A 12733-nucleotide genomic window follows, 5' to 3' on the forward strand; every position below is an offset into this window, starting at 1 on the left:
TATCAGACTCAAAAAGGGTTTGGATTCCAGCGAGATTTCCCTGTGGGCACAAAGATTCCACAGGAGAATAAATCACTCACCAGGTGCAAAAGTTGGCATTATTGGACCATTAAATGTGGAGTGCACTGTGGAGTACAATGAACACCATCAGAGATATTTTTCCTTATAGTGGAATTCATAATATTTCATTGGGTCTTGAGAGATTACTAAGAAATTTCAGGAGTCATCAGGGGTTCTGTCTGGGTCTTTGGGTCTAGTTATAAAGAGGGAGGGATTTACTCTTAATGAGAAGATTCATTTGAGTAAAGTTACAAGTAAATAGGACAGCTGATGAAAAGCAAGAACAAGTGATGAGCTGTAAAGAGCTATGCGTACTATAACAAAATTCTCCAAGTGAGGTAATTTGTAATTCCATTTAAAAACTTGGATATTGGTCCATGCTCAAAAAAGCCAGTGATCCCCCCCAATTCAGAAAAATGTTAGCTGCAGCGTGACAGTCTGTGTAATAAACTATTGCATTTTAGAATTGGCTTTAATGTTGTTAATAATCATGTGGTGTAGCAAACCGTCAGATTTTCATAACATGATTTGAATAGTCCTATGATGGCTGTGCTTGTTATCTAAAATGCACAGATGTTAGCAACAAAGTGAAAGGACTGAGGGAAGAACATGTATACGTGTGGGAAATAAAAACTAGGTGAATGTAATTGTACAGAGACATTTGCAGAGCAGACACATGGCAATCAGGATGAGGCAAACAAACTTTGAGGCAACCTGGAAATCACTGTGTGAGAAGCGTGGAGATGACGACAAAGCATTAAGAGAGAGTCCTAGGTTCGTGAACAGCTGGAGGAGGAAATGATGAAGCTTAGAAGAATGTGGGACTGTGAGCGGTCCCTGATGCAAGAGGTGGTTTGTAGCTTCTACAGACTGGTCCCTAGAAATACACAGTCCTGGTCAGAAAACAGCTGCAGAGTTCTTGTTTCATAGATCTGCTTTGAGCGGCTATTCATACTCTTTCTATAATAACAAAAATGGAAGTGTGTTTGTTAGCTTTATACTTATACGATCAGTGAAAACTTAGCACTGTTGTGAAAAAATGAGCTGATTCTATTACAGCTCCCTCTATATTCCATGGCCAGCTGCCATGTTTAATAAGTTTCTATCTTTTTTTTTTTTTTAATGTTACAGAACATATTTTTTTCAAAACAGGTATTCTGTATTTACCATCATTATTGAGTCACCAGTCTCAGAATGTTCGTGTGCTGGCCAAAAGCCTGCAAATCTGCTGACCAGCGCTCAGTGTTTGGAGACAGACACACAGTCTTTGCAATTGGAAGCATGATAGATTGGACATTACTGATACTGGTTCCTGGAAAATAGTGAAGAGGAGCTGGGTAAGATAGGAGAGATGAAAAAAGAATCAAATCGCTAAAGAATGGGATTTAATTTAGAAGAAGAGTCATTTATAGTGATATAGCAGAGCTGAAGGATGGTAACAAGCCTTTAATGACTACAATGACACATTCCTCTTGTGGTATACCTTGGAATATGCATAGAAGATGAAATAGGAAAGAGGAAGAGAAGACCAGCACTGGGAATTGCTAGGAACTGCATCAGAGACCAAACGAAAGGGGTAATACAGAGGAAGGAGAGTGAAGAGTGGTTGATGATGTTAATAAATATATCTATATGGATATATTGGATGCAGAATTGAGTATATAGAATAGAAATATTCAGAGCATATATAAATGCAAGCTAATTCTGAAGTGGTCTGTGGATCATGTAGCTGCCTATACCAAAAATAGTTTTGATTGAAATTGGAATAATAAATGGGAAGAATATTATAAAGCATAAACAAATGTGAAAACTTAAGAATATATTAATTTAAATAAAATCTATGCAGAGGTCATGCTTCATTTCAATGGTGTTAGAGTACAGAGGATAGATTTTATTACATTAATCCTTTCTGTTTCACTTTGATTTTCTGTGTTCTGAGAAGCACAGTTTGCTGGTTTTGAAGTAGCTCTATCTAAGAAAAAGAAAAAAAAATAACAGGGATCAGAATATGAAGCATATCTCATTTCTTAAAATGCATTTTTCCATAGGTTACTTTTAAAATGTATATTGAGTATATTATTTGCTCATAAATCCATTCAGTTTTCTATTTCTCTCTTTTGTTCTTTCTTTTTTTTTTTTTTTTCCATTTTCCTAACAACTTCAAGAAGCTGACCTTGATTAGATTGTGTTTCTTCTAGATGGGACAATAAGAAAAAAGATGAAATAAAGTGCATCATACCAGATATTTCAGGGCAATGGTAAAAGGAGAGAGGGAAAAAGGTTTCTTTTAGTCTAGAAAGAATTTTTTTTGTTACCATCTGGATTGTTGGCTTAGAAAGGAGCATTTCATGAGTAAATTCAAAATTTAAGTTTGTTGGAATAACTGTATTCTTTTTCATAGATATTTCATACCACTTTTGCACTTATACTAACAATCCTTTTTTACAAAAAAGATTCAGACCTTCAGACAGTATAAACGTAAGTCTTACCAAATATAAGTAAGTTACTAAATATAAGTCTTGCTACTTCACCATATCTAGACTGGAGTTGTTAAAATCTTTATTTCGTTATAAAATGCCTATTACGTGTGAGCTTAAGGAAGTTGTTGTTGAAGATGCGTTCTGAGCCATTCTAAATGTATAATAGGTGTACTCAGATTCTTAATTATTGAGATTCTCAATACAAAATATACAATTTGATCATCTAGATTTACTTCTCATAAATATTTTTAGTAATACATTTTACATCTGGAATGCTGGATATATTACTTCAAATAGTTAAGCTATTGAATGAAAATTGGAAGATTTGCTGTGGTTTTTGGATGTTTAATGACACTTGGCATGTCAATATGCAGTTTTAATTATAGTGCTGTATAATCATGCAACTTAATTTTTGGAAGAATAATATCTTATTTTTAGATACATAACCAAATAACTTACATGGTTGGTGTATATTTGTATGTTTTATGTAAAGATAGTAACCTGAGATTGAGACCCTTCCTAGTATGTGCTTATAGAAATGGTAATTGTTCCAAGAATCATAAATCATTCTGTGTACTTGCAGGAGCCCTTAAATCAGAGGTTATATTTCATAGCGTATAGAACATGATATATAATTTGAGAATAAGTATTTCAATTAACAAATTTGAAGTGAATTAGTGCTTAAAATGTTATGTGAATTTTAGGCCATGTGTAGTGCTATATATGAGCAATTGTGCATATGCTATTTTTATAAATTTTCTGCATATTGTAGTGTAAGTGAGTATATTTTAATGGTGCGCTATCCTAAAAATTTTGTATCGAAAAATTACTTCTTATATAAAACTCTATTTCTTTCTCAACCACACAAATGCTAGTAGTAGTTAAATAACGAAATAAAAAATAAATTCAAAATACATATAGACATATACATATATGTATAGCAGGTTCTATATACCTGCTTTGGGAAAATTTTTCCCCAAATATTTTTACTTTATTTCCTCTATAAAGCTATGCATTTTATGTTTTTAAATAACAACAAGAACAACAAAAGGCATTGGACTCTGTATACATAGCCTAAACAAATATTTAGTTCTGGGAATGTTTAAGAATGGTCAGTCATTTAGCTTACTTTTTTTACTGTTAACTGTCAGTAGAACCCTTACTGCATGCCTTTGAATATGTTGATGTACCATATGTAACTGATTATATTTGTTGAGGTATTTGTTAGAGAGGAATTTTGACTTTTATGCAAATTGGCATAGGTTTAATTTTTTTCACTGAAATATCCTTTCATTGCTAAATCTCTGATTGTTGTTAAAATTTAAAACAAATGTATATTTTTTTCAAGGACAAAGATTTAACAAAAAGGAACTTTTTTGTTCTATGTCAACACAATAAAAGAAAAAAAAGTGTGAGCTGTTCCAAAAAATGAAGATGAAATTACTTAGAGTGAATGAAAACAAAAAATCAGAGCCTACATGAAAAAAGTGTTTTCTTCACTCTTCTAGACACAGTACTTTGACCAAAATACTGATTTTTTTAATTAAACTGTGAAGTAATACATTAGAACAGCAACTCAGTAATTCTTACCTGTTTTTTTCTGAGGGTGTTCCACTCAAAATAGTATATGAAACCATATCCTCAGATACTTTGTGTCTTCTTTGTTCCCTTTTTTGCTTTTTTTGGCTTTGCACAAGTAACTAATTAGATTTAACAATCCCTGTAAAGTCAGAGAAGGGAATGAAATTGAACTCACTTTCTCTCTACTATGTTGTTTTTTCCAGGCTAATTAGAGAAAAACTAGTAAAAGTGTATGTTTCTCAGTTTCAGATGAGGTCTGTCTCTGATACACAGAGAACAGCTTTGTTCATTAAAGATGTGTTATTTTTACACAGTTACTTTTCAGAGTAGAATTGCATTGTAAACATTAGTGAAAAGATATTATACATTAACTGTGAAGCATTAACTTGCTATTTGCAGAAAAGCAAGTTGCATATTGCTTGTTCTAAGCACTGTTATAGAAAACTTCTTTTTATGTCTTCCAATTACACTTTTCAGGGTTTCTTTTAAACATTTGTAGTGTGAATGAGTCTTGAATAATAGCAAGCCAGCAACTAAATTTTGAATGCAGATGGTTGTAGAGATTTATGATTTCCTCATACTGATTTGTATGAATTGTTCTAAAATTTTAACATGAGAGCAATTCCATATGATGATTAGAAAGCCTTGTTCTTTGACCTGATTGTATAAAGTCACATCATATAAAGCAGTAACACGACTAATATACTTTTTTGCTTTTAATTGTCAGTAATTATATTGACCATACTAAATTAGATTTTAATCTTTCTGTTACCTATCAGAGCACAGAGAAACACTATTTCACATTGGTATTAAGAGATTTGGCCATGTCAATCCACCTTATCATTTCAAAGAAATTTAGACAACCTCCAGGTTACATTTGGAATGAGAGGATTTACTCTTTTTTTGTTTGTGATTAATTACATACTCTACCATCTGGGTCTGCCATGCTAAAGGAAGTACAATATGCTGATTCTATTTTTGTCCTTTCTTCTTCCTCTTGACCATATGCTTCAGATGCTCTGAATCTCATCGGACTGATACTGAGCTTTCTTTATTAGAAATACCTCTTCTTGCCTTTTTTTCTTTGTTGCGTAAAGTCACTTAGCAGGTGCAAAAAGGATACTTCTGGAAGTCTCTCATAAAACAAAGCCGCGTGTGAGGGAAAGTGCCAGAAGACAGCAGAAAGCCATTGCTAAAATTCTTCATATTTTTCAAATTACAGTGTATCAATATGTTGGGTGTTTACATAATCATCTTTGTAGTGTCACAATAGCATGTATTCTAGCAAGAGGTTTTAGGAGTGATTTTTACTCTTCTTTTACCCGTCGACAGTGGTATATTTTTAGGAAGAGGGTAATATAGACTTCTAATCTTCTATATAAATGTCTATCTAAGGGAACTGAGAGGCCGCTGAGTCAATTCGCTTGGGTGGAGTGAATCTACTCAAGGGCATTACAGGGTGAAATGAACGTGTCCCATTCCAGTGGCGGACACAAGACAAATCTTGAGAAATTAAAGAAACTCACTTGTGAATGCCGTTGTACTGATGTGATTCAAGACTTGAATATTAAATAGATATGATCTATATTTGGTTAGAATCAGAGGTGCAAAAACTCTCTGAAACATGCATTTCAAGCAAAGTGGAGGAGAGGCAAAAGAAAACTTACGAAGGAGGGTTGTAGACCTAACCATATATTTATTCAGCCCCTTCAAAACGGATACGAGGTGGAAACATAGAGCTTATGGAAGAATGGAAAAAGAGGTACGTTAGCCAGGAAGGCTAGTTTTAGAGATCAGAAAAGCGTAGGATTTAAACTACAGTCGTCAACAGTCAAGCTGAATCTTGCAGAGCAATTTAGAGATACAGCCAAAGATTCTTCAGCCGTAGAAATAAAAAGAAACTAAGGAAAGAAGAGTGGCCATTTTTCAATGAGGGAGAGATGGAGACAGAAGGTAATATAGACAGAACCTGGAAACTGAATACGCTGCCCCAGATTTCAGTAACAGTGATCTTGAACATAAGAGACAGCATCTTCCTCAAACTGAACATAGTACATACCAAAGCTTTTACCAGCACCCAGTAGAGCACAAGGATAGCTGTTTTTATTACATATGACATTTCTGTTTATATATTTTAATACAAGGTTGTTGACTCATGATCAGTGTGTGATCTGCCATGCTTCACAGATCGTTTTCTTGGAGAATTGCCATACTACTGATCATTCCCTTTAGTGGCTGTGTACACTGCAACTCTCTCTCTCTCTCTCTTTATTTTTTATTTTTTAAATTATAGTATATTTTTTCAGACCACTTCTAGGTGTGTTAAAATTATTCAAATTCCAACACTGCTCTTCGGCATACTAGCGTGGCATCGTTTTCATGTTTAATGTGCAAAATGGTACTGCAGAAACTGACAGCGTAGGCATGAAAGATTGTGGCAAGAAAATACATCCTTTTCCAGTAGCATATTGCTGTGTGGATCAGGTTTAAGATACTCAGGAGGTGCTTTCAAATTAATAACTGAAATCTAATTTCAGTTCGTTTTGTTAAATACTCTTCTTGTTTTACAGTGTGTTCTTAAGGTGACTTAAGATTTACAGCTGGGAAAATCTTTAACGTTCAAAGTAAATTGTTCTGTTGGGGAGTTTTTGATGTACAATGGGGGAAAATACTATGATAAATAAAATAGCTAATTTCCCTAAAGCAAACTTACTTCATTATTTCATTTATGGATCACTATGCTGAGTTTAAAAAGAAAACTGTTTGCTCTGGAACAATTCAAATAGCAGAAAATCTTATAATAGTTGAGCTGAACTAGTAACTAAACGGAGCCACAATAAACTGTGGTAGAGTAGCAGTACAAGAACTAAAAAAAGCCAAATCAAAAGTGATCTATTGGTTTTACCTATTAAACCTAATTCTTCAATAAAAATAATTGAAATTATGTTATTTCCATCACAAAGGATTGTATGATTTTCATTGTATGACTTTCAATTTGATTTTCCACCATTACACATGCCAGTTAAGGAAAAGAACATTTTGTATCCAGTATTTTCAGATGAATTAGTTCATATTTTGGGACTGTTTTTTTTACAAAGGATTTCTTTTTTTTCCCCCTATCATTTCACAATGATTTTTTTATAATCTGCGTAATTCTTTTGTTAGAGACAATGGAGGAGAAACTTCTATTTTTAATGAAAAAATGCGATTAATTCTAAGACCGCATACTTTTTGACCCTGGTAGATGGCGATAGCTTAGTATTCTGAAGAACCTTATCTTAACAAATTGACTGGACTGCAAGTTAGTTATATTCCTGTAAGAAATAATGTATATTTTTTGCATATCTTTTCAAAACTTCTTTGCATGATATAATATTAGAGTATATTACATTATTGTATTTACCATGCTAAACTTCACAGTATGGCTAGGATCCATAGTAACTAAAGCTGTAATCTATTAACTCTGACCTAGTACTCAACACAGTGCGATAAGTAGAAGGTGCCATGTCGCCACTTCTGACCAGCGCACAGTAGAAATTTTTTAATGTAAATTGATGTGCCTGCAGGAGCTCAGTAAGATAACACAAAAGTGAAGTGCAGCTGATGATTAGCTGCTTCTGTTGAAATGTTCGCTTCCCTTTCTACAAAGATCCTGAAGGAGCCATGGAAAATACTGTTTCAGGAGTCATTGCCTTGCACAGAAGCAAGATAACACCTTGCTGCTTGGCAGTATCATGGCATATTAGAAAAAAAAACTGTAGGAACTCAAGCAATAGCTGATCATCCCAATGCATTATTTTGTGACTTGCTGCAAAGTTTTGAAAAAGGGAATGAGGAATGTAGGAGTGAGTTGCTATCTTGAGTAGCATTATTGTGTTTGATTATTTTAAGATGATGTTTTGTGTTGAATGTCTCATATTTTATGATGTATGGTAAGAAAAGTTTATTTTTCTTCCTTACTTACTTATATATATTCCTGAAACAAATTTGTTATTTGCTTTTACCTTATTGAAATCCTCTTAATTCTTTTTTTCTGGGTCTGAAATTCATTTTACTGGATTGTAAATTAGAAGATTCCTGGTAAAACTAAAAGGCAATTTTAATCTAATAGTAATGGTAAATTTGAAGGAGAATTCATATGTGTACCTCTGTAAATTTATTTGATGAGGACACTTCTAATAGATCCTCCTTGTTGAGAAAGTATTTGTTTTAATTTGCTTACCCATATCTTATCCAGGAGGATTTTCAGCTTCTGTTCCATTTCAAATATTTCTTATTTCTCAACATGTTAACTATATATGGCACGTTTATGAAATGTAATAGTCAATAAAGTCATGTGCCGTGAAGTAGGATACCATTTGAAACAGGTAACTTTTTTCCTAATGAGTAACTGTTAATTATTGCATTCAGCAATTTAAAAAATTGTTTGCATCAAGACAGGACGCAAGTTAGGATTTTCTAAATTGATGTTCTAGATTTTTGCTCACAAATGTGTTTCACTGAAGCATACATTGTTTACATTTCGTTAAAAGTTAGTAATTGCCTGATTATGTAATAGCTTGCAATAAAACCACTTAGAACAGGGAAGGTGTCGTTATAGCTTGCTTAAAGTAAGAACAGGATCTAAATGTGAAGCTCCGTAATCACCACAGAATAATCACTTTAGCAAAATATTTATACTGAGAGGTTTTTTTGTTGTTGTTTTGCAGTCTCAGTTTGAACTCAGGGTATTCCATATTCGTGGAGAACATGCTGTATCAACTGCGCAGCTTGAGGACACCATTGCACATCTGAAGAATGAACTGGAAAATAAATTAAATAGAAGAAACGAAGCAGCAAGGGATATTGGTGTATCTACTGAAGATGATAACCCACCAAAGACGTACAGAAATGTATGCATACAGACTGATAGAGAAACTTTCATAAAGCCTAGTGAAGAAGAAAACAGAGCCGTGAAAAATAACCAAATAGTACCCAAAAAGCTTAATATTTCTTCTTTGACTCATAGCATATCTGCCCAAAGTGAAAATAAGGAAGTATGTTACAATGTACAGTCTTCAGAAAGTGTCTTATCTTGTCAACCAAAACAAATGCTGCCGCCTCCTCCACCACCACCGCCACCACCACTTCCTCCTCCCCTTCCAGATTCTTCACTAACAGGTTTAATCCCTCCACCACCACCTTTGCCACCAGGTCTGACTTCACTGACATCCCACTTTGGATCTGGGCCGCCCCTGCCACCTCCACTTTCTGAGGACTGTAGGAATTTTCAAGCGCCACCACCACCACCACCGCCGCCGCCGCCACTTCCAGGGCTGGCCCCTCCTGCTCCTCCTCCACTGCCTGGATCTGGGTTGCCTCCACCCCCTCCACCCCTTGGGCCTGGGTTCTTTCTTAATAGCACTTTATCTGCAAGCCAGGGTCCTCGGAAACCTGCCATTGAACCTAGCCGTCCCATGAAGCCTTTGTATTGGACCCGCATACAATTACAAGGCAGCAGGTAAAATAAATTTATTTGGATTTAGAGGTGCTATTTATGTCTGATGATATATGTGCATGTACGCTATTTAAGCCTTAATAACAAAAAGTAAGCAATGCAGGAATATATAACAAAATCAGTATAGAGGCATGGAATTTAATCTTCTAAGAAAACTGAAATGGAATGAGTTTCAAAAGCCTAAAAATAGGTAATAAGAAATGGTTTTAAAATAGTAAATATAAATGAAAATTACATACCTTGTTACAGAAAGAAGTTTTGTAGTTTCCTTCTGGAACGTCAGAGTACTTCCTGTGCAGCCCCGGCTATTGCTCTTCTAGTGGCAGGGCAACCAAATATATTGATCGTTCTAGAATTAGCATTAAAAAGAAAAAAGTTATCCAGGAGGTAACTTTTTTTTTTTTAATCTAAATTAGAATTGAAATGTTAGCATTTGATTAGATGAGAACTTTGAGTTTCGTTTACTTTCCAGTCACTTTAGATGAAACTATCTTCAGAGCACCGAGTGTGTCATCATCTTTGATTCCACCCCTAGGAACAGTTACACTGGGGCTTAACCTCTATGTACAGTTCTGTGGGAGCAGGAAAAGTAAAGCATAGGGACATATGCTGTAAACATCTAGGTCCCTGCACAGTATAGTAGTTAAAAAATAATATTTATTATATCTTACCAATCTTACTGTCTTTAGTGCTGTGATTAAACTAGGTAACTGCAAAACAAAATGAAACCACTGCAACCTTAACATTTTCTGAGCTATAAAATAGTCTAATCATATATACCTTTATAGTAAATTTAAACTTACTATGAAATACATTATTTTACTGATGCTGTTCATAAGGGACCATTTGGCGAACAGGCATAGAGAGATAAACAGTTCTTGGGCTGTGTTTTTTCAAATGTTCTGTGTATGCTATCTGTGCATTCAGTTGGCAGCATGCATACCTTACTGCCACAGTGGGATGTGGTTTCAGTGCTGCTCAGCTGCTCTTTTGGATAGAGGCTGTGTCTAACTCTGCTCTCTGATCTTTTAAGTGTTTATTAATGTCAAGTGGGTTGCCTGAAAAAATATATTTTTTAAGATGCTTAAATGATGCAGAATATTTCCAGTTTATCAAGGAGTTGCTAGAATCACGAAATATAATTTAGGTCCTGTGTTATGCAAGTAATGAAATAAGATGATTTTTAGGGTCTTAAAATTCATATCATTATTATCTGTGCAAAACAATTTTATCCTAAGTACAGTTACAAAGGTGATACATGGTTTATTTTATACATTTTAAGAAATGATTTATTTTTTGGACTCCTAATCTTTCATTTTAAGTTAACTTCAGGGTTATTTTTAATCACTGTTAAAGTAAACATTTACATGCTTTAAGATATATTTAATAGGAGATATTTTTAGTTTAGTTTACAACTAAACTTTCATCTGACTTTATTCTGATGGACAGATACAGGTACAAAATCATAATTCTGAAAATTTTATTCTGATGTAATCAAACACTTTAACATGTTGCTATTTTATGTAAAGTGTTTGGCAGGAACAAACAGTTAATGAAATGTCAGTTGTATCTTTTTGATACAGAATTAAAGGATGTGAAATATTTTGGAATAGGAAGTTTTCAGCATTTTGGTTTTGCTTTCCCAGAATTGCTAGTGATAAATTGTTTCGTAGGGAATAGATGAATATTAGTAAATGGTTAATAAATAAAGCTTATTGTAGTTCTTCCTGTTCACTGAGATCAAAATGCTTGTTTTGAGATACTGCTAGTTTATCAGGCTTTTGCTTAGTGCAAGATAGTGTCTAGGACACAGCTTTCTAGTAGACCAGGTCTATTGATCGGATATCTTCATGGTCTGTCCTAGAACTGGAGAGTTCTACCAGGGTCTGCTGCTTACAGCAGCAGCTGTCCAGGCTTGGAAGGTCATCTTGTTATAGGCCCAGAATGCATGGGTCTAAGACCGTTCTTCAGTGAAATCACTCTGGCTAACGTCATGAAGAGTGAAGTTGTGGAGCTGTTGTCACAGAAGGATGCGTTGCATCAGTGGATGCTAACGGAAGGATTAGAATTCCTTAAACATTCACCCCTAGTAAATGTACAGTTGAGGATTATGTAGGAACAATCCTAAATATCAGAAAAAAAATCATTTGAATACCTACAGTTCATGTTCCCCTTACGTGACCAGGTATTCCATTCTATTGCATGTTGTATCTAAAAAGAGTATATTTGGTAACATCAACCGTTTGCAGTTTATAGGGGTTTTCACCACTTTTTTTTTTTATTACAAAGCATTTCATTGGCTTTTAGTGACATCTGCTGGAAGAAGTGGGCCCACCTGCCATTGATAAACATGAAACAAGAAGAGCAATTTGGAGATAATTTTGTCCCACGTATTTTCCTCAAATATTGTAATTTTGAAACAAAAGTCATTTAGAATTGAAACACTTAGTTTACAGTACTACATATCATTTTTACCCAACTCCAGATAAAACGAGAGAATTGTGTTAACAAGTTCCAAAGTGTAAAAGGTGGTTTTTATCCATACTAAGGAAAGATAATCCCTATTTAAAATTTACAGTTGGTTGAATGGGGCAGAATACTAGTTAGTCTCACAAAATACTGGCTGCATAACTACCCTAGTTTCTCAAACCTGTAACAAAGAGAAATAGAAGCATAAAACATCTGTAAAAAATGAAGTGAATCAAGTTCTGTACAAATGACCCCAAACTCTATTAAAACATGCTTTTATTGCTACCTTTCCTTTAATAGGAAAACTGCTGTTCCAACATTGTGGGATTCACTAGAAGAACCTGATTTACTTGATACAACTGAGTTTGAATACTTGTTCTCCAAAGATACAGCTCAGGAAAAAAGAAAACCATTATCAGAGACTTATGAAAAAAAAATGAAGGCCAAAAAGGTATTATTTCTTTGTATCTACTTATTTTGTCACTGCTTAGTTTACACTTTAAGAAAACTTTTTATTTATTGTTAAATTAACAAATAGCAGATGGGTTTGTAAATCCTGTTTTAAAGCAAAATACATGAGATTGCGATTCGGCAGTACCTAGAGAGCTGAATTCTGGATTTTTTTTTACCTTGGAAAACGTATTGC

General features: G+C 34.2%; 1 protein-coding gene across 5 annotated transcripts in view; it reads left to right on the plus strand.

The window, feature by feature from the left end:
• Positions 1-12733, plus strand: part of FMN1 (formin 1) — a 195357-nt gene that overhangs the window by 83830 nt on the left and 98794 nt on the right. For all 5 annotated transcript variants that reach the window (XM_009689950.2, XM_009689952.2, XM_009689953.2 and 2 more), the window contains 2 exons: positions 8831-9621; positions 12388-12538. In XM_009689950.2, coding sequence (XP_009688245.1) covers positions 8831-9621; positions 12388-12538 — 942 coding nt within the window. The remainder of the gene's footprint in view (positions 1-8830; positions 9622-12387; positions 12539-12733) is intronic.

Source organism: Struthio camelus, chromosome 5 (genome assembly GCF_040807025.1).
Source record: "Struthio camelus isolate bStrCam1 chromosome 5, bStrCam1.hap1, whole genome shotgun sequence".
In the NCBI taxonomy this organism is placed as follows: domain Eukaryota; kingdom Metazoa; phylum Chordata; class Aves; order Struthioniformes; family Struthionidae; genus Struthio; species Struthio camelus.